Source organism: Mesoplodon densirostris, chromosome 5 (genome assembly GCF_025265405.1).
Source record: "Mesoplodon densirostris isolate mMesDen1 chromosome 5, mMesDen1 primary haplotype, whole genome shotgun sequence".
In the NCBI taxonomy this organism is placed as follows: domain Eukaryota; kingdom Metazoa; phylum Chordata; class Mammalia; order Artiodactyla; family Ziphiidae; genus Mesoplodon; species Mesoplodon densirostris.
In genome coordinates this window covers 94044330-94066873 of record NC_082665.1, presented here as the reverse complement: position 1 = coordinate 94066873, position 22544 = coordinate 94044330, and the positions used below count along the sequence as shown (strand labels likewise).

At 40.2% G+C, this 22544-nt stretch overlaps 1 protein-coding gene across 6 annotated transcripts in view; it reads left to right on the top strand.

Annotated features, from left to right (window-relative positions):
• Window positions 1-22544, top strand: part of TNIK (TRAF2 and NCK interacting kinase) — a 419760-nt gene that overhangs the window by 373682 nt on the left and 23534 nt on the right. For 4 of the 6 annotated variants that reach the window (XM_060099133.1, XM_060099130.1, XM_060099132.1 and 1 more), the window contains 4 exons: window positions 1175-1272; window positions 2142-2165; window positions 7974-8158; window positions 18315-18444. In XM_060099133.1, coding sequence (XP_059955116.1) covers window positions 1175-1272; window positions 2142-2165; window positions 7974-8158; window positions 18315-18444 — 437 coding nt within the window. The remainder of the gene's footprint in view (window positions 1-1174; window positions 1273-2141; window positions 2166-7973; window positions 8159-18314; window positions 18445-22544) is intronic. The other 2 variants (XM_060099131.1, XM_060099128.1) reach the window with 1 other exon arrangement.

The window sequence follows — 22544 nt, the reverse complement described above, 5'->3', positions numbered from 1 at the left end:
TGGAAAGGTCGATGTCAGACATGCAATGCTTGTGTCTATGAATTGGGATAGGGACTGGCCTGTGGCTGCCCCTATGTGCAATCTTCTGACATCAGTGGCACCACCCAGAGCTATGTATACTTTTGTTGCCTTGATCCAGATATAAAGTTAATTACTTTGGAAAACTGCCATTCCCTTACCTTTTTTCTATTCATAAGCAACTTAATTTGCTTAGTTAGAGCAAATGCTAAAGAAAACCAAACTTAGGTATACCATTTTAATTCTCTGATCTGGTTCAGGTTTAATTCTCATCTTCTTTCCTTTGGCCTTTAGTTTTCCTGGGTTAAAAGCACTCATATCCCTGGTGTATCCCTACCCAGGAAAGACCACTTTGAAACCAAACAAAAGAATCTCTCCTACCTTAGATTGCTTCTTCTCTACCTATAAGCTCATAAATCGGAGGGATGCTCTTCACTTGTAGCTGTCAGGCAGCCCTCCCCCAGCCCTTGCTCTATAACCTCTATTCTAGGACCCTTCCACTTTATCACCAACACTCTCCTTCCTGCCCTCACCCTAGACAACTCCCCTTTCCTCCCCCCATTTAAAAATTGTTCCTCCAAATAAAACAGGTTTCTATTTTTTTCTACAACGTTTTGTCAGAAAAACTTATCCTGATGGGCAAGTGGTAAAAGAAGAAATCAAACATAGAATGCTAACTCTGAGGCTGGTTTAGTATAATAATTGAGAATAGGACTTTGAGAAATCAGACAGAATCCCAGCTCTGCACATAACTTCAGTGTAACCTTAGGCTAGCTGTGTCATCTCTCTGTGTTCAACTGTCATACAGGAAAACAGTGCCACGTCATTGGGTTGGAGCAAGGATTCAATGAGACAATTGACATAGAAAGCATTTAGCACTAAGCCTGACACAAAATTAGTGCTCAGCAAATGGCGGTGCTCGCTAGTTTTTCATATAATTACCAGTGACCTCCAGGTTATAAGACTAAATGTGTATGGCTGATTTTGTTTGCCTGAACATTTACTGTTTTTTCACGGATGTGCTTGAGGATTTGCCTAAGTGAATGAGGTGTCCACTGAATCATTTCCAAGGCTGACTCACCACAGAACTCCAGAACTTGAGCCAGCACCTTCTGACGGTCATTATCTTTCTTGGCCCTCTGTTTTTTTCCTCTAGCCAACAGTAAGTCGGAAGGATCACCTGTGCTCCCCCATGAGCCTTCCAAGGTGAAACCTGAAGAATCCAGGGAAATTACCCGACCTAGTCGACCGGCTGTGAGTGCTTTTCTCTCAAACAGTTTTGAACTCTTTTAATTTCCCAGAGAACCTGCAGGATAAAGTAGTTGGGGATGCACTCATGACTATGAAACAAAAAATGTTGAGATTAATAAGAACGGATACTAGAAGCACCTGGAAGGAAGTCATACCAGATTAGGAAAGAAATGAACATATCATGGATTGCTTATCTGCCTTTGGTTATTTTGCTGATCATTAACACTGTTACAGAATAAAACAGGAAGAGAAATAACTCACATTATTCCATAATTTCTACTCAGTAGCTTTAGCAAAAAGATGTTGAAAGTAACAATTAAGAATATTTGGGCACTTCCTATGGATTTTTCTTGTATATTCTGACCTTTTCCTATATTATTTTCCACATGAATTAATATTGCAATTTTTCTGCTGCATTTCTGCTGCTCTAGGACTGTATTTCCTAGACCAAAACTTGATAAGCATGGTCTGATAGGGGGCTGACAACCTGAAATCTAGCTTCATTGCTGTAACACATCAGACCCCAAATAGCCTTAAAGAAAGAAATAAGAGGATGGAGGCTGAAATTTGAAAGTTGGAAATTAATTCGGAATGAGTTATTGTCCACTTATTTTATTTAAATTTTCCAAGAATCTTTTCTGTGAAATGGATGTGAAGATGTTTTCGTTAATTTTTTTACATTTTAAAGTAAGGAAGTACAGTGAGGGTAACAATGAAGGGCATTCACACCATTCTGGGTTGAGGTTCTTGTTGCCCTTTTTGCATTTATCAGTTGTGTACTAACAATTTCCATTTTGTGTCTAACCTGCTGCCTTTCTTCCGGCTTTTCCCCCTCCCGTGGATTCTTCTGGATTGGTTTCCTCTTATCTCAGAGCTATAAGAAAGCTATAGATGAGGTTAGTATTACCTTTTTGCTTGGTCATGCTTTCACGAGATGTAAATATAAACTGACTTCCTGAGGCTGATATTCAGAAAGGTGGCCAATTGGATCACAGATTAAAGTTCTTTCCTTTGGAGTGATCTGCTGAGAGGAGAGCCCTTTCACAGAAGCCAGCCTGAGCCCCTCAGACACTGTGTATAGCTCCAGAGACTTTCCTTCTAGCCAAAATGTTACTTTTCCAACGTTCCAGTCTAGCTAAAGATAAGCATCGGTGCTTTGTTATTGGCACAGTTTCTCATTCTAGTATCTTCCAGTAGCAAAGCCTGAGCTTTTAACCTGCACTCGCCAGCCTTGCTAGGGGATGGCAGTTTTACTAACAAAGAAAAGAGACATCATTCTAGGGTCGTCCAAATTTATAGTGTGTGATTTGTGAACAAGGAGTTACCGGGTATTGTTAGATTAATTTGTGGCACATTAACTACAGCATCAGCAGCAACGTCAACTTTAGTTAATGAATCCTGGCGAATTAAGTAACTTTATTTCCTTATCTGTGGTGACATTTTTCCATTAGAAAAATATATGGCTTTGCCAATCTTAAGTAGCTTGTAAGAAGGATGACTGCCTCACTGCTGTTTGTCAGACCTGCATGAATACAGCATAGTGGAGTTGTTTTGGAAGAGAGAGGCCTTCTGCAGAATCCTAACTGCATGGAATCTCTGAAGGCTAGGATTATGGCTTTAAGGCTGAGCACCGTTTTTGTGAAATGATATGGAAAAAGCACTGGCTTTGGGAGTGAACAAGCTGCATTCAAATTCTGTCTCCCCCAATAAATAACTGGAGGGGCCAGTCTCACGAACTCTCTGGGCAGTTTCATCTGTAAAATGGGGATAAAAACACCTGCCTTTCCTCACTCACAAGATTGTTTAGGTTCACTCAAGATCATGAGTGCGAGAGCATTTTCTGAAGTGTGAAGTGCTATGTAAAGCCAGGGCCTGAGGCGTGGAGCTCTTCTGGTGGAAGAAGCATGTTTCTATGTCTCTGATCTTTACCAAAAAGCATCACTTTTTCAGAATTATGACCGCCTCACCATTCAGAGTGATTTAGGGAGTCATTATCATAGATAAAGAATTATTGCTTATAAAAAAAAAGATTCTACATGTCTACAGTGTGTGGATGGCATTATAGAAAGAAAAAAGGGAAATGTTTTTAATTGCTCTGTGCTACAGCCTTGCCCCTTCTCCTCATGAGAGTGAGAAGGACAGGGATTATCACAAGTGTTATCAGTTTTCTCCCAAACAGTTCTGGTACTCAGGCTGCCAATAAAATGGTCGTGTGTGTGCACAACTCAAGGTTTCCTCTTATGCGTCCAGAAATTAGCTTGGAGGTGGCTGTCATGAGGGAGAGGGTGCTCATGGATTTCATCTGGTTACCCCAGGATATTTTAGGCTTTTTAAAATTGCTTTATTTATTTCAGGATACTCTAGCACACTGGACAGAGATGAGAGGTAGGCAACAGAGGTAGAAATAATTGAGGGGGTGTAAGCTGTACACCAAAATCTCTAGAGCCATGGATGACTGGAAAAAGGCCTCCAGGTGATTCTTCTAACCCTACCGCTTGAGTATCACTGATCCAAAACACAGGATTCCTTGGTCCTCCCTAACCCAGTGGTCCTCAACCAGGGATGAGTATCCCCCCCCCAACTCCCCTTCCCTTAGGAGACATTTGGGAAAGTCTGGAGTCAGTTTGGTTGTCACAACTTGGAGGTGGGAAACGGTGCTGCTGGCATCTTGTGTGTAGAGCAGAGAGATGCGGCTAAACAACCTACACTGCACAGGAAAACAACCTACAATAGAGACTTACCCACCCCAAATGTCAGTAGTGACACAGTCAAAAAACCTTGAGTTAAATCTCTCTCCCATCTCCATTCCTAGGTTTTAAGATGGCTTCCCTCCACCGTGACTGATATGCCATTTAGATAACCCGAGTTTGAAATGAGCAGTCTTAAAATACCAAAAACATATTGCTTATTATTGATAATTTAATTATTTGAGTTCCATAAAAGTCTGTCTGGGGGCGTGTCCATGCATTTGGCATTCCTTCCTATGGAGTATGAGATTGTGCAGTGTAGTCTGTGATTATTTAATACAACCCTCCAAAATAAATATTCTTTTTACTTCAGCACAATTAAATAGATGTCATGAAGATTAGATACATAAGCAAACACTGGCTTTACCACTACTTTTTTATTGTATGTAGAAATCTGACAAATTCCAGAGCACATCCATAGACTGGACAGAACTGGAACAAACCTTTTTTCCCTCAGTTGAAGATATCGAAGTCAAGTGACTTCCCCAAGTCATATCTTTAGATTTCCTGAAAAGGAAATGAATTATTTTACTATGTAAAGAAAAAAACAACTTAAAAAATTTGAACTATTATTTTAATAGTTTAAAAAATTGAACTAACATGTGCATAAACTATATTGTTTTTAAAAAGATACCCAAAAGAGCACCTTTTAAAGCAGAGTATGCATAATTGTCAGATTAAATAAGCCTTTTTTTTTTTTTTTTTTTTTTTGCGGTATGCGGGCCTCTCACTGTTGTGGCCTCCCCCGTTGCGGAGCACAGGCTCTGGACGCGCAGGCTCCGGACGCGCAGGCTCAGCGGCCATGGCTCACGGGCCCAGCCGCTCCGCGGCATATGGGATCCTCCCAGACCGGGGCACGAACCCGTATCCCCTGCATCGGCAGGCGGACTCTCAACCACTTGCGCTACCAGGGAGGCCCAAATAAGCCTTTTTGAAAGAAAAATTATATCAAGTTGATTCTAAAAAGTGTTACATGAAAGAAACCTTTGGGTGAGAGCCCCTTAACTATCTTTACTCTGTAGTCAAAAAGCTTAACATTTTGCCATATTTCTTTTTGAGTTATACATTCTCAAATATTTTTATTGTAAATAGCACTTTTCTTGTCTTTTTAATACTTTTTAGCTCCAGGCTTGAGATAGTCAAGCAATAAATTACCACAAAAACTCATTATATGGAGAAGATTGGTATTGTCAGAAAATAAAACATATGAAAATGGATCTGAACGCAATGGTGTCAATTTTAGATCATGTCTATTTCCTATAACTTTGCTATTGTAAGTTTTTCCAGGGTGGATGGATAAGGAACAAAACTTCAGCTAAACACACAGACTATGGGCAATGGAAGATTAATTTTCTTTGGCTGGGGTATTAGTTTTGAGTTACTCATTATTGGTACCTTGGGATTTTCATATATGTCTCACCTGCCAAGCTGTTACCAATTAAACTTAAAAGGAATTTGCAATTATTTCTAAAGTTTCAGGAAAGATAACTTTTTAATAACACAGAAACCAAAAAAAAAAAAAAAACCTCTAGTTAAAAGTGAAATTATAAAGCAGGTCAGAGCTTTAAAAGTGTTCCTAAATACAGTGTTTGGAGAAATTTAGGTGATTTTAACAAGTGAGAATTACTTTAAGTCAATGGGCTTTGGACCAGCGAAATATTTCTAAATAGTTTTGATTTTTTAAAATCTTCTTTGTCTTGCTTTGAAATGTCAGCGATAAGGAAAACCAGTCCATGGGGAAAATGTATTATTAGTTTAAATAAGTCATAGTTAATATTATTATATTTTACTCAGAATTACTGACATTAGAAATAAACTCTCTTAACCATATTCTCTCTTTAAATTATAATAAAATGTGTTTTTAATGACAAGTAACATTTTAGATGCTAGTTGTATTCTTTGATGAGACATAACATGGTCCTAACATAGAGAAGGAAAAATACAAAATAAATTTATCTAATTTTTAAATTATTTTATTGGTTTGGAGGATTATACTGTCCTTTTTCATTAATTGCTTTAACAAATATCTAAACTGTATTTTCCCAGTGTGCTCAAGTGTAGCATACCCTTCACTTTCTCATCAATTTGATAAAGGTAAACATTGGCAATTGTCAAGAGGAAATAAGAAGTAAAAAGCTGAAATCTGAACATTAGCTTTTCTTATTTTGACCCATCACCAAAGAAACCGGAAATAAATTTGCATAAAATTTTGTGTGGTAATTTTCCTCTTCATTAATGGTGTACATTATATTTAAACAGTTTGAGTCTTTTAAATACAATTTTATTTTCATTTTCATGGATGGGATAAATATATCCACTGAGATTGAGGCCATGTGTGGGTGCAGGTGTGTAAAAGCCCAGCAAGCATGTTTGGGTGGAAAATGCACAATTTGAATTTTCAAGAGCTTCCCTTTTCCAAGGGTTTCAATTCAAATGACTACGGAACAAATTGTAAAAGTTGTCATTGCTGTCCCTTTGATTTTTATGAAATTAGAAAGAAATAAATCCTTCACTTAACACCTTGAACTTTCTAAATTTCTAGACCAAATAAAAAACCTGAAGCATTTTCTGTCCTTAGTCTTAACCAATACATTAATGCCTCACATATAAGCAACAGTAAAGAAACAGGATGATCTGTTTTCTTCTCAAAATAAAATTATATTTATAATTTAGTTACACACATTTATCACAACTTTTCTTCTAACTATCAGGATAGATTATCAGATGTCATTTAGATCACCTATATTGCTCTAACCTTACATCAGGTGAATTGGGCAAATACATTTCTGGATTGAAATAAAGAGAGAATATGGCCATAAGAAAACTTTGGGATTTAGTATCTTCAAATGAGTTTCTTTCTCCCTAATCCCGTCTCTCACTGAATGCTCTGATTCCCACATGGGTCACTAATATAGGGAGAAATGGTAAGACTGATGTCAAATTGCTTTTTCTTCATTTGCATGCTGTGTGCCAAGGGCAGTTTAACCCCTGCAAATTAGAGCGGCCATGCTTTAGCAGAACTGCTTCCCTCTGCATTGCTCTGAAAGCATGTACAATAAAAGGTAGTCAGATCTTCAGTACACTGCCTGCCATGTGCCTGGTGATTAAATACCACCTCATCACATCCATAAGGCTAAAGGTTTCATCATACTCATGGAAAACTGAAAATTTACCTCTTCCTTTTGGTGTTTGCACATTCATTTCAGTATTCTTCGCCAGAGTTTCTGCCAGGTGACTCAATATAAAACAAAAGAAAATGAAACACCTATCATTCTGGAAGAGAACTCTTTTTTGTTTTTGTTTGTTTGTTTTATTTTGTTGTTGTTCCTCTTGATTAACTCAGCTCTGTGGCTATAAATTTCAGTGGCACTGGGCTTTGGGGTGGGCCATTATTTGATGTGGTGCCTCGGCTCTCCAGGGAATGATGACACACTAAGTGAGTCATTGTAGCAGCTGGAACCTTGGGAATTGCTCTGTTCTGTGACTGATGCTAGATTTTGGTACAGTAGCAATCATAAGAGGAGAAAGGCCATGACTATGGCTTGGGCAGGAGTCTCAAAATACTGGGGAACAATTTCTAATCCTGTGGGTAATTAACTGTGAGGGTGGGTGACCAACTTCACCTTCCCAAAATAAAATGTGAACCCAGTGTTTGTATATATGTGTACACACACAGTGCACATACACATATATACACATGCAGATTCAGAACCGAACAGTCTCAGTCTAGCAATTGGTTGTGAACAAAGTTTAAATTTATTTCATCTTTCTTTTCTAGTTTCTCTGCGCTACAAACATCGTTTTCTTGGTTTCATGCAGTAACTATGTTTGTAACAGTTCTATAGAGAGCTATTTTTTCTTGTTTATTTCTTGTTGCTTGAGCCGGAGACTTGCTGAGAGACGTCACTTTGGTCGTATCTATAATTCATATACGCTGGACACACTTCTCTCTTGTAGGATCTGACCGCATTAGCCAAAGAATTAAGAGAACTCCGGATTGAAGAAACAAACCGCCCACTGAAGAAAGTGACAGATTACTCCTCCTCGAGTGAGGAGTCGGAAAGCAGTGATGAAGAGGAGGAAGATGGAGAGAGCGAGACCCAGGACGGGACGGTGGCTGTCAGCGACATACCCAGACTGATGTAAGAGACCTGCATTTTACAATATTGTTTCTGTTTTTTTATGTTTTGGTTTTTTGGCCCCGAGGCCTGTGGGATCTTAACTGACCAGGGATCGAACCCACACCCCCTGCATTGGAAGGTGAAGTCTTAACCACTGGACCACCAGGGAGGTCCCTCCCGAGACCTGCTTCATCATTGTAGGCCAGGAGAGGTTAGGTCTCCAAGACAAAGGACAGGAAATATGAATTTAAATATAAGATCATTTATGAGTCTCGGGCAGGATCAGTTGCCTTTGGGGATTCACGTTTTTATTAGAGCATAGTTCTATATTCACCCCTCTCCCTAGACACAGTTACTTAGAATATGTAGCATTTCTAGGACTGCATATGCTTTGTCTAAGCTGTTGTGGCGTTCACCATCCCTTGGGTGATGCTTTCTTGGTTCCTGTCATCTCTGAGCAAGTGATACTGACAGCCACACCCTAGAACTAAAGAGCAAAATTATAGGCAATGGCGTTTAGGGGTTAAAACTGACAACATGAGACGTATATTTCACTGTCACCACCACCACTAAGGTGGAATGCAGGAGGCAGCATATGGGTTAGCATCCCAGCAAAACAATCAGGAGTCGAACAAACCTGCAGAGAAACTTCTGAGTGTTTGACTTAAATACACCCCTGATTTTCTACTTCATCTTCTCCATTTTCTCTTTTATGTGATCCTTTTTGCTGCAGCCTGTGACTTCACCATGTATAGTCTTCTTTTTTAGATATTTATAGCTACCTAGCTTTCCCTTAGTATTTATAGACTTTACTTCTCTTTTCTTTTTTTAAGTGAGAGGGAGGCTCCCTTTTTCTCATCAGACTAGATCCTAGAAAAGAACCTCTCCTCTTCCCCTATTACTTCCCCAATTCAAACAAACATATTCATACAATCACACTCACATACATCTCTCATTTCCTCTCCCAAATAAACACAAGGTGTCCAGCCCTGGTTTGCCATAACTTCGATAAAGAACAATGCTAACTTTTCCATCTTCACTTCCATTTCTTTGACTCAGCTACCAATGTTGGTCATCGCATCACATTTACTCCCTATAGAGAAGATGTCATTTCAGGCCACAGATTACAGTCCTGTCCAGCAGAGGTTGGCGAGACAGGGCCTCCCAGTCTGCAGGAAATGTCGTCCATTGATTAACGATCGTTACATACAAGCAATTCTGGAGACAAGTCCAATTATCATAGCTGAAAATCCATACTTGTTATTTTACTGCTGATTACCCAGTTATTGACAGCCATAAATATGCTAAAATATGACATTTGGAAACAAATTGCATTAAATTGCTTTTTTAACAGCAAATAAAGTTGTTCTAGAGGCAAAATCACTAATCCAGAACATTCCCACATAATATGCTGGTCCTTTCAGTTTTTGTCTTAACTCAGCTTTGGTTCATTCTTCTAACAGATGTTTTGAATTCCCTTTAAGCACTGAGCATATACAGCTATGAGGGTGGATTGTGAATTTAAAAGATTGGTAAGACTTCTACTGTGTGCTAGACCCCATGCTGAGGGCTTTGAGACATTCAAAAGTGCGTACATGAATTCTGCCTTCCAAAAGTTTACATTCTAGTTGGAGAGAGACAAAATTATACATGGAGAAGTTCAGAGTAATATAAATAGTTAGAAGAATAACCAATAGCCTTGGAAGAGATGTTAAATCGCAGTTGGTTTTTAAGCCTCCTGTCACATTTTGTAAGACTCTTAGTGGTATTTACCCTCGTATCTCTAAAGGCAAGTCCATCCCTTCCCCCACTATGGAAACACACACCTTTCTAAAATTGCCTAAGTATACCATGCTGTGCTGCACTTTCTCTGCTGTCTGGCACTCTCTTGTTCCTTTAGAAATCACCTCTCACGGCCCAGCCCATACAGGCAGAGCCCATCCCTTCCTCTGTGCTGCATGGTGTCTCCTGTGCATTCCTGCCATTTCATGGAGTACCTTGAATCAGGTTATTTATTACATGTTGTCTCCCTCTCCGGGCTGTGAGATCCTTGAGGGTGAGGATTGAGCCTTATTTACTCTCTACTCTTAACACCTTGCCTGGTGTCTGGAATAGAGTTGGTCTTCAGTGACTTTGATTTACACTTAACTGCACTGCACTGAAATTGCAGATCCTGGCTTCAAAGTGTTTATAGCCTAATCCAGAGGAAAGACATGTACACAAATAACTGTCATCAAGGTAAAAAGGAACATAGAGTGATGTTAGAATCCCAGGTGGGGGGAGTTGAAGTAAAAGCACAGAAGGTTAAGTTTGGTGGGAATATAGATGGTATGAGGGGAGGAAAGTCTGGACTAGTGAAACCAGACCGGTATCATGTAGCCAGTGGGGAACCGTCAAAGGTCTCCTGAGCTGGGGAGTGACATGATTGGTGCCATGTTTGAGAGAAATCATTTCATCAAAGTGATTTGGAAAGAGAACAGGCTAGATACTGGTAAAGGCATTCAGAGGATCTATTACTGTAATCCCAAGAAGTAATAAATGGGCTGTCATTGAATACTTATAGTGGAGGCAAAACTTGACGTGGCTCTTGAAGAATTGCTAAATTTTAAACAGATTGACATGACTGTCCATTAAAGAACATTTAAAATATATAATTGTATATGAAACGTACTCAGAGAAGAAACAGGATACAGATGTGTGCATGTATATGTGTGTGTTTATTCCAATTTGCCAAATATATGCACTTTTGTGAATATAAAATATTGGGTTGGCCCAAAAGTTCGTTCGCGTTTTTCCATAAGAGCTTACGGAAAGACCCGTACGAACTTTTGGGCCAGCCCAATATATACAGTCTGTGCTGCTACAGCATGAACAGTTGTATGCCTGAGAAACTTCATACTATTAAAAAATCCATTGTTTCTTTAGGAATAAGACATTTCTGAGTTAGACTCCTTCTTACATACATTCTTATCTATTTTATTTTCTACTGTTAAGGTAAACCTTCACATTTTGTGCTGTATTTTTTAAAGCAAAAAATTAATATATTATATTAATTATATAAATATATTGCAACACAGTTCACTATCATGAAGTCTCTACAAAAGAGCTTTTTAGAAATAGAGCACAGCCATTCCGACAAGCAGCTGGAGATCCTGATGTGCAAAACAACAACTTCTTCTATGTACACTGTTGGCTTCATATTAATAGTATGAGGTTTAACCTATAAGAGTGCACATAACTAAGATTGTATTCCATAACTAACCAACTGCACTATTTCCCAGTGCCTCATGCATAGAAAAATAATGAGTGAGGGGAATTATAATAGTAGTTACCTGTGGATTATACAACTCAAAAGGATTTTTATTTTATGTATAGCCCCAATTTTATGTTAAGCATGCACTATTTTTATAATCAGGAAAAAAATAAAAGCTTTATAGAATAGGAGGGAGGGAGTGAAAGGCACATAAGCTGATTTGCATCAGCCCAAGCAAGCTGAAGAGGCAGCCTTTAGTATCAGTATCTTCCCTCAATTGCCAGCACATGCATCAGATCGGTACATATGAGGCGTGGTCTTCATCATTAGGACCATCTATTGCTATTTCAGTCCCTAAATTTTGCACAATCTCATAAAATGCAGGCTGGACAGTGAAAGCCACATGTCTTATGCCCCCTCTTTCCCAGTCTCACTAGAAAGCCATGGTTCTGGCCCTGTTCACCAGCCAGGCTATTGTTGTGCCCACGCCGCCTCTTGCCTGCCGTCCTCTCAGCCGTCCTGTCCGTTGGCTCAGTCTTTGGTCTGAGTAGTGTTGTAGAAGTGTGGCTGTGGTCATGCTGTACCCCTAGTGCCCTACAACTCTTTTCATTCCTAGGCCCCATGACTGTCACAGCATGTGCTCCAGCCAAACTGACCTTCTCATTATTCTTTCCAAATGCCTTACACTTTTCCAATGTTGTCTTTTCTTGGAATGACCTTCTGTCCCTCTGTCCCACATTCTCACTTACATCTGCCGTGCATTTGAGTATTTGCGTTGTTTTTATGCTCTTCCAGATGCTAATCTCTGTAGTTTCAGGAACCGTGTCTTCTTCAGCTTTTATATCCACTACCCAGTGCCAAGCCAAGGGCCTTTCACGTAGCAGGTGTTCGATAAATGTATATTGAATTGAATTAAATCAATACCTGCAGGAACACTTTGACAAATCCAATAAGAGATTATTGTTCTAAACATGTGACCTAATTACAGTAAATTTTCTATAGTTTTCTTTCTAATTAGTTGATGTGTTTTGTTTTTCACAGTCTTTATAGAAATTCAGACAACTGATTCTTCCTACCCAGACTCCATATCAGAAAAATAATTTTTAGGGCTTCCCTGGTGGCGCAGTGGTTGAGAGTCCGCCTGCCGACGCAGGGGACGTGGGTTCGTGCCCCGGTCCGGGAAGATCCCACGTGCCGCAGAACGGCTAGGCCCGTGAGCCATGGCCGCTGAGCCTGTGCGTCCGGAGCCTGTGCTCCACGACGGGAGAGGCCACAACAGTGAGAGGCCCGTGTAACGCAAAAAAAAAAAAAAAAAAAAAGAAAGAAAGAAAGAAAAAGAAAAAGAATTTTTAGAACAAATGATTATTTTAACTATAAAATGTTATAGTTGTTTTAGCCTTAGCGGGGTTTTTTTGTTTTTTTGTTTCGTGGTACGCGAAATGGCAGAGTGATCAGTCATAACAGACACAGGCAAGAGACCAAACACCATGTCAAAGAGCAATCATTGAAACTGAGAGCTTAGAAATGACTTAGGGAGTTTCCTTAAGGTGCTTGAAGTCAAGTATGAGAAGTAGTCATCTGAGGAGTGAATCAGAGTGTGTTAAGGAATAAATTGGAGAACTTGCAAGGAGAATTTTAAGGAAAGAGAAATGTAAGTGTGGGTAGTAAATACAGAATTAGGGTCAAGAGAGATGTTTTAATGAAATGGGAGACAGGAGAGACCTTATCTTGTTTATTGATTGGAAGAAAGAGACAGTAAAGAGAGAAGGATTGTGAAAACACGGGAAGGAGAAGGAGAGGAATAACTTCCAACTGACGTTGGTCCTCTGCTCTTCTATTGAAGCCTTCTTACTGAGTTAGAAATACTGCATTATTAAACTAATTGTTTTGTCTTTTGCCAAGCACTTTATGTACCTTATTAGTCTCTCAACCTCCATTAGATTATAATCCTCTGGAAGTTTAGGGTTATGTCTTATTTTTCAGATATTTATTCTAGCGTCTGGTACAATGTATATCACATAACAAACTTTTAACAAGTAAATGAATGAATGAATGCACGAAAGAATTTCTAAGGGGTTGATGAAGATTGATGTGGCAGAGTTGGGAGCTTGGAGCCATAAAAGAAACATACAGAGACAGAGGATGAAAGGACAACCAGGGCAGTAAGAAGGACAGAAGGAAGTGTTCAACAATGGCAGACACAGCAAGGTGTCTTCTTTTACGATTTAAAAATGTTCTGCAGTCCCTGAAACATGAACTGTGGGCTGCAGTTTGCCTTTTAAAAGAAATGTGTAGAGAAGTACTTTGGAGCACGCAGAAATTTATGGGAATTTTCCATCATCAAAAGCCATTACCTTATATCAGGTGACATGGTAGCAGAAAAATTAGTGGTGTGAGCAGTTAGTACAAGATACACAGAATGAGCAGGTATATACAGAAGATTCACAATACAACAGACAAATCCTGCACAATAGAACAACCTTAAACTAAGAGGAATTGCTCACTATTTTAGAAGAAAATTGACAAAGGAGGGAATATAGATTATCATCTTTTAGTCAATCTATGAGGAATATTACTAGTAGAAATAATGTAGAATAAAACTCAAAACAGCCCAAAATGATCACTATAAAAATTTATCATAAATGAAGCAGTTCTGGCTCATAAAATTGAAGGTATAAAATTGATCAGGAAAAAAATAGTCTCAGAAAAATATTCAGCGAAACGTAAAACTGACAGTGGTTAACACTATACACTAACACTATTGATTAAAAATTGACAGTGAATCAAACCTTAATAAAATTTACACCTTTAAAATTGGACCTGGTAGAAGTAGTGAACACAGAGCCTTTGAAAGATGATATGGACAAAAAAGCTGATAGGTGTATGAAATTTTTGCTATAACATTTACATAGAAAAGGATTGGAACCAGTGAGGGTAATTTTAGCAAAATTATGATGAAAATGCAAAAATTAGGGAAGAATTTAACTGAGATATGTAGAAAATTAATTAAGGAATTGTCGGATTGGAAAGAGCTCTAGGAAATACCTTTTTCATGAAAATTTATCCATGTTGAGATATTTCTGATTAAAATGTTTGGATACAATCAGAACACCACACTATAAAACTCTTAGAGGAAAATATAGGGAGAACACTTTTGACATAAATCACAGCAAGATCTTTTTTGATCCACCTCCTAGAGTAATGGAAATAAAAACAAAAGTAAACAAATGGGACCTAATGAAACTTAAAACTTTTGCAAAGCAAAGGAAACTACAAACAAGATGAAAAAACAACCCTCAGAATGGGAGAAAATATTTGCAAATGAATCAACAGACAAAGGATTAATCTCCAAAATATATAAACAGCTCATGCAGCTCAATATCAAAAAAAAAAAAAAACCCAATCCAAAAATGGGCAGAAGACCTAAATAGACATTTCTCCAAAGAAGACTTACAGATGGCCAAGAGGCACATGGAAAGCTGTTCACCATCACTAATTATTAGAGAAATGCAAATCAAAACTACAATGAGTTATCACCTCACATCAGTTAGAATGAGCATCATCAGCAAATCTACAAACAACAAATGCAGGAGAGGGTGTGGAGAAAAGGGAACACTCTTGCACTGCTGGTGGGAATGTAAATTGATACAGCCACTATGGAGGACAGTATGGAGGTTCCTTAAAAAACTAAAAATAGAACTACCATATGACCCAGCAATCCCACTACTGGGCATATACCCAGAGAAAACCATAATTCAAAAAGATACATGTACCAAATGTTCATTGCGGCACTATTTACAATAGCCAGGTCATGGAAGCAACCTAAATGCCCGTCAACAGACAAATGGATAAAGAAGATGTGGTACATATATACAGTGGAATATTACTCAGCCATAAAAAAGAATGAAATTGGGTCACTTGTAGAGAGGTGGATGGATCTAGAGACTGTCATACAGAGTGAAGTAAGTCAGAAAGAGAAAAACAAATATCGTATATTAACGCATATATGTGGAACCTAGAAAAATGATACAGATGAACCAGTTTGCAGGGCAGAAATTGAGACACAGATGTAGAGAACAAACGTATGGACACTAAGGGGGGAAGCGGCGGGCGGGGGGTGGTGGGATGAATTGGGAGATTGGGATTGACATGTATACACTAATATGTGTAAAATAGATAACTAATAAAAACCTGCTGTATAAAATAATAAATAAAATTAAATTTAAAAAAAAGAGGGCCTCCCTGGTGGCGCAGTGGTTAAGAGTCCGCCTGCCGATGCAGGGGATACGGGTTCGTGCCCCGGTCTGGGAGGATCCCATATGCCGCGGAGCGGCTGGGCCCGTGAGCCATGGCCGATGGGCCTGCGCATCCGGAGCCTGTGCTCCGCAACGGGAGAGGCCACAACAGTGAGAGGCCCGCATACCGCAAAAAAGAAAAAAAAAAAAAAAAAAAAAAAGAATCAGAACACCATTGGGGTAAAAACAGACGTGGAGCCAAAATATCTTTAATCTTTGAACTCAGGTGAGACTCTGAAAGAGAACTTGATTGTACAGTGTTAGCCTGGTGGCAGCCACCAGGTCCATCTAACCTCTGACAGTGGCAAAGAATGCCTGAGTGATGAAGGAAAGTGCCTCCTCTCCTAGGAGACTTTGGCTCTTGATAAATGCTTCATTTACTGATTTATTTGTTTTATACCACCTTACCTTAAACAAGAATTTAAGGCAACTAAAAATAAAATGCATACAAGATAAAACAAATTTTCAAATAAATGAGTGAAGAAATCAGAGTATTGAGAATTATTCTGATTTACCAATCTAGCAGTACACCAGGAATTCATTGCAGAAATTTCTTTTTCCGTGTCTCTTAAACACTATTAATAGCTCCTTTCTGGGAGTGAAATAATGAAAATGCTTCTTTGGAGTTTCTTCCCAAACACATCAGTTCTAACCTGTACTTAAATGTATTCAATCCACTGCTGTAGTTTAGTAAGTAAGTGTCTTCCTGTACATTTTTTTGTCTGGATTCACCTCTTCATATTTTCGTCTCTCCATTTTGGATAAAACTCCTTGACAGGTTTCTTCTCTGTCCCAGAGATGTCATAAGATTGGTGTGTTTCTTAGATTGAATATTCCATCAAGTCCTTGGACTTTGATAGGATCCAAGAAACTGAAGATGCCTTTTTTTTTTTTAACTTTTCAAAAAAATTTATTTGTTTATTTATTTTAACATCTTTATTGGAGTATAATTGCTTTACAATGTTGTGTTAGTTTCTGCTGTATAACAAAGTGAATCAGCTGTACATATACATATATCCCCATATCCCCTCCCTTTTGTGTCTCCCTCCCACCTTCCCTATCCCACCCCTCTAGGTGGTCACAAAGCACGGAACTGATCTCCCTATGCTATGCAGCTGCTATCCCACTAGCTATCTATTTTACATTTGGTAGTGTATATATGTCAAGCCACTCTCTCACTTCGTCCCAGCTTACCCTTCCCCCTCCCCATGTCCTCAAGTCCATTCTCTACACCTGCATCTTTCTTCCAGTCCTGCCCCTAGGTTCTTCATAACCATTTTTTTTAGATGCCATATATATGTGTTAGCATATGGTATTTGTTTTTCTCTTTCTGACTTATTTCACTCTGTATGACAGACTCTAGGTCCATCCACCTCACTACAAATAATTCAATTTCATTTCTTTTTATGGCTAAGTAATATTCCACTGTGTATATGTGCCACACCTTCTTTATCCATTCATCTGTCAATGGACACTTAGGTTGCTTCCATGTCCTAGCTATTGTAAATAGAACTGCAGTGAACATTGTGGTACATGTATCTTTTTGAATTATGGTTTTCTCAGAGTATATGCCCAGTAGTGGGATTGCTGGGTCATATGGTAGTTCTATTTTTAGTTCTTTAAGGAATCTCCATACTGTTCTCCATAGTAGCTGTATCAATTCAATCATAGCAAGACCCTTTTTGACCCACCTCCTAGAGAAATGGAAATAAAAACAAAAATAAACAAATGGGACCTAATGAAACTTCAAAGCTTTGGCACAGCAAAGGAAACCATAAATGAGACAAAAAGACAACCCTCAGAATGGGAGAAAATATTTGCAAATGAAGCAACTGACAAAGGATTAATCTCCAAAATATACAAGGAGCACATGCAGCTCAATATCAAAAAAACAAACAACCCAATCCAAAAATGGGCAGAAGACCTAAATAGACATTTCTCCAAAGAAGATATACAGACTGCCAACAAACACATGAAAGAATGCTCAACATCATTAATCATTAGAGAAATGCAAATCAAAACTACAATGAGATATCACCTCACACTGGTTAGAGTGGCCATCTTCAAAATATCTACTAACAATAAATGATGGAGAGGGTGTGGAGAAAAGGGAACTGTCTTGCACTGTTGGTCAGAATGTAAATTGATACAGCCACTGTGGAGAACAGTATGGAGGTTCCTTAAAAAACTAAAAAAACTAAAAATATATTGGGCATATAGCTGGAGAAAAGCATAATTCAAAAAGAGTCATGGGGCTCCCTTGGTGGCGCAGTGGTTGAGAGTCCACCTGCCGATGCAGGGGACACAGGTTCGTGCCCCGGTCCGGGAAGATCCCACATGCCGCGGAGCAGCTAGACCCGTGAGCCTTGGCCACTGAGCCTGCACGTCCGGAGCCTGTGCTCTGCAACGGGAGAGGCCACAACAGTGAGAGGCCCGGGTACCGCAAAAAAAAAAAAAGAAAGAAAAGAAAAGATGAAAGTGGAATGTACTTCAGGCCACTGACCTTTACACTTAAAATGGTAAATTTCATGTTATGTATATTTCACTACAATAAAAAATATTACTGTGGACAGGAAACAGGTGTTCCCTAAACATACACTGTCGTGAAAGTTGTTCCTTCCCGTTTCAGACCCACAGGAGCCCCCGGGAGCGCTGAGCAGTACAATGTGGGAATGGTCGGCATGCAGGGGCTGGAGACCTCTCACGCAGACACTTTCAGCAGCAGTATTTCAAGAGAAGGGACCTTGATGATAAGAGAAGTAAGTTGGTATAAAAACTGTAGAAGAAGTGCATTTCTTAATTGGTTTTTATATTAGAGCTTTCACAGAGGATGCTTACTGCTTGTATTTTAGGGAATGGGTGGGGGGAGGGAGAAGGACCCGTGTTTCTAAATGGTTGAGTGATTTTAATTGTCTTCCTCCTTTCCTGCATCCTTCTGAGCTTAATCGCATTTGTCCAGATTCTTCAGTGGAAGCTATGCAAATCGGAATATAGCATTTGAGCCTGAGGATATAAAACTGGCAAACCCAGATGTTTCCTACCACAGGAAAACAGAAATGAATGGTCTATCCAGATAACATCAGTGGCCTTATTATGCCTTCTCCTCTCCATCCAAGGTTTTATCCTTGTGGATTTTATGTAGAAAATGCTCGGTAGTTCCAAGAAATGGTGATATCATCTTATCTAGTTAAATTAACATTAAAGACTATTAAGCTGTACTGGTGAAAGAACAAAGAAATCCGAAGATGTACTTAAAAATGCGCCTTAGCACTTTGAGGAATTTTGTCTTTTTAAACTCTAGGAACATCATCTGGGGGCAGGGGGCACACATTCCCTTGCACCTGTCCCTCCAACATGCACTACTTCCCCATTGTATCTGTGCCGATAAGAAGGGCCTGGACACATTAGAATCCGTCTTTTCTTCTTTTTCACGTCATCATCACCGTGCAAGCAGGTCTTTTCTTGGAAGGAAAGTAATGTCTGGTGACATTGGGCAAAAGTTACTTGACCTCTCCCTGCAACAATTTTGTCATCTATAAAATTTCTTAAGTAATAGTATATGACTCACAAGATGATTGAGGGGATTAAATGAGTTAATGCATGTAAACATCCAATAAATGTTACCTATTTTATTTCACCCTCTCCATAGCGTCAAGCTCTCCTTTTACTTGTTATCGCTTCCCACTCTTCCTTCTGAAACACAAACGTATATCATCTGTCATTCCCATTCCTCAGCTAGGGTAGATTGGAAAACAGTAATAGCAGGCTTTGGTCTCCAAAAAGGCAGAGGGCATCTCATTTTTGTTAGAAAGAAAGGAACTGTAGTTTTGAGATGAATAAGGTCTTTGAAATAATAATGGGCAGTAGAGCTATAACTGGAAGACTAGTTCACAAAGCAACTTGCTAGAATTTCGTTTTATAGCCTTGCCGAATCTTTCAAGTAGACTTTAAAGAGTCCTTTCACGGAAGCCTGAAATGAAAAATGGACTTGGCTGCTGAAGTTGACATTGTGTCGTGCTGGCATATAAATCTCCCAGCACGGTGAATGGATACTTTCAATGCAAGTGTAGAGGGCTTCTCTCACTAGACCTTGCCACTTGGGAAAGCATGAGGGGAAATGTTCTGGAATGAGTTACTCTCTGACTCCAAATAAAAGGACTCCAATTTCTAATGTGGTTTCAAATTTGCTTGAATCTTTAGGACAGAGTCAATACCTTGACGTGGATATTTGGAACCACATTTTGATTTCAGTTGCCAGCCACATCCAAATGGCTCCATATTGTTTAAAGCATTCCAATACTCTATGACCACAGTCAATCACCTTGAAAATTGCATTCAGCAGTGTCATATATGAATTTGATCTATTGCGGGCCCTAAAATCTTTTTGTCCTCTCAATTTCTGAAGTGTTCTTTTTACAAATGTGGGCTTTTAAAGTAACAACCTGACTTGAAATCCATTAAAAGTATGTGTATTGGGCTTCCCTGGTGGCGCAGTGGTTGAGAGTCCGCCTGCCGATGCAGGGGACACGGGTTCGTGCACCGGTCCGGGAAGATCCCACATGCCGCAGAGTGGCTAGGCCCGTGAGCCATGGCCACTGAGCCTGCGCGTCCAGAGCCTGTGCTCCGCAACGGGAGAGGCCACAACAGTGAGAGGCCCGTGTACTGCAAAAAAAAAAAAAAAAAAAAAGTATGTGTATTAAAAAGATAAATACAAATTAAAGTATGACAAAAGGATAAGAAAATAAAAACTCTTTATGGTTCAGTTCCCCAAGATGAGCATCAAGGAGAGTCACTTAACTCGTACTTCTTGTTGGAGTAGACCAGATGCTTCTATAGGGGCATGCTGGCTCTCCTACCCATGGTCTTGTCAGAGGCAATCCCCCTTGTAGTGCACACCCCTGCCCCTGTGATTCTACCTTTCCCCCTCCTACAGCCCCACAGGACCTTTCTTTACTCTCCTAGGATACACCACACCAGCTGCCATCTACCACTTTGTCCACAGGGCCCCATCTCCTGGAAGAGCTCCTCTGCCTCCCCCACTGCAGCCCACTCTTCACCCAGCAGACCCCTGGGGGTCTGGCTCAGCTTCCCTTCCTCCTTGAAGCCTCTCCTGGGACTCCGTGGGCCTCTGTCCATAGCACCTTCCTCATTGCCCAGCTGGTATCTCTCCAGGGTCTGTCCACCCACTGAACGAGGATACTAGCTTACCGTCATGAAGGCTCTTTCGGTTACAAGTACTAGAAAAAAGAACCCACTTACAACAGATTAAGAAAAAAAGGCGGGGTAGGTATCAGAGATTCCGAGGTGTTTCCTGGAAGGAATCCAAAGGCAGAAGGCAAGTTGGGACCCTGTATAGGGTTGGAACCAGAAACTGAAAAGGGATTAGGAGCTCAGGCAGCTTCTCGTGTGCAGATCTCTGGCTCCCTCACTGCCTGTCTCTCCTTACCCTCATCTCTGTTTCCTCCACTTTCTCCCTTGTTCTCTCTGTCCACACACCAGCTTCCTCTTCCCCCTCAAGCACGTGCTCTCACGTCTCCATGCCCACCCTCCCAATTGCAAGGTGTTCACCACATCCCAGTTCAGCTGCCCAGCAGAGACTGACCAGTATCTCTCAGGCCTGACTGGAAATTCCAATGGGAATCTGATCGTGCTTGGCTCAGGTGTCCACTCCTGGTCCAGTCAATCAGCTGTGGCTGAGAGCGGAGCCACATAGGACAGCAGCCACCAGAGCTGGGCTGTGCTTCCAGACAGCCTTGGTTCAGACCCTGATTTCACCACTTACAACCCATGTCACATGGGGCAGGTTAATTGAATTCTTTACACTGAAGCTTTTCCATCTGTAAAATGGGGGTAATATAAGCTAGCCACCGGTGGAATTGTGAGGAGATGAACCTAAGGTGTTCAGCGTGATACCCAGCATCTACTGATACTCAGAACATCCAAGTGCCCACCGCCATGGGACTGGTGAGGGCATGAAGATCGTAGGGCTCTTTGGGGCTCTGTTAATGAGATCATAGAGGACAGAGCTGCTGTTCATTTATCTTTGTGTTCCCAGCAGAATGGCACACAGAAGGTATTTAATTCTAGAGGGTGCTGGTTGAATGAACAAAGGGGTGATGACTCAGAAGTGGGAAGATTCAGGGGTCACTGCTGAATTCCTTCAAGCTTCTCACTGTCTGGGCCATTTCCCTTCTGAGCCTCTTCAGGTCTTTCTTTGATAACCAGTGTGTCTGCATTAATTTTTGGCTTGAGGCAGAACACTGCTGATACAAGAGAGACCACAAAACTCTAAAGAGACAATGTGCGATTTATGCTACTGGAAAGTTGGAGGGAAATGGTAAAAAGCTTTTCAGTATTTGAACAGAAGTAAGAAGGTGGGAGAAGCTGCCCAGTACACATAAAAGAGGGGATAATACAATAAATTAGGGCTGAACCCCTTAAATGTAATTTAGAAGATGAAATGTTTAGATGAGCACTGTGACAAAATGAGACCAGAAAATGCCCCTCTCCTGAACAGTTGTGGGCCAGAAGTATTGTGCCCAGAGACACAGAGGGCGCTAAGGCTTTCCAGTTATTTCTCAAACTTCCTAGTAACATCAATTACATGCACCCCTTCAGGAACTTGGGAGTCTGTTTCATCTTTCCCCCAAAAGTGCCTCCTTTCACTTCCAGCCAGAGGCAGGTGCAGAGCTATAACTGCAAGACCAGGACAGGCTCCAGAAGGAAGAAGCCAGGCCAGTGAGGCGGTCAGAGAAACAGCACGAACCCTTGCCATGCCAGCCCCAAACAAGGCAGGGAGTGTGTCTCCCTTGCTCCTGATTGATTCCTTCATGTTCAGCAAAATGCTTCACACTTAGTA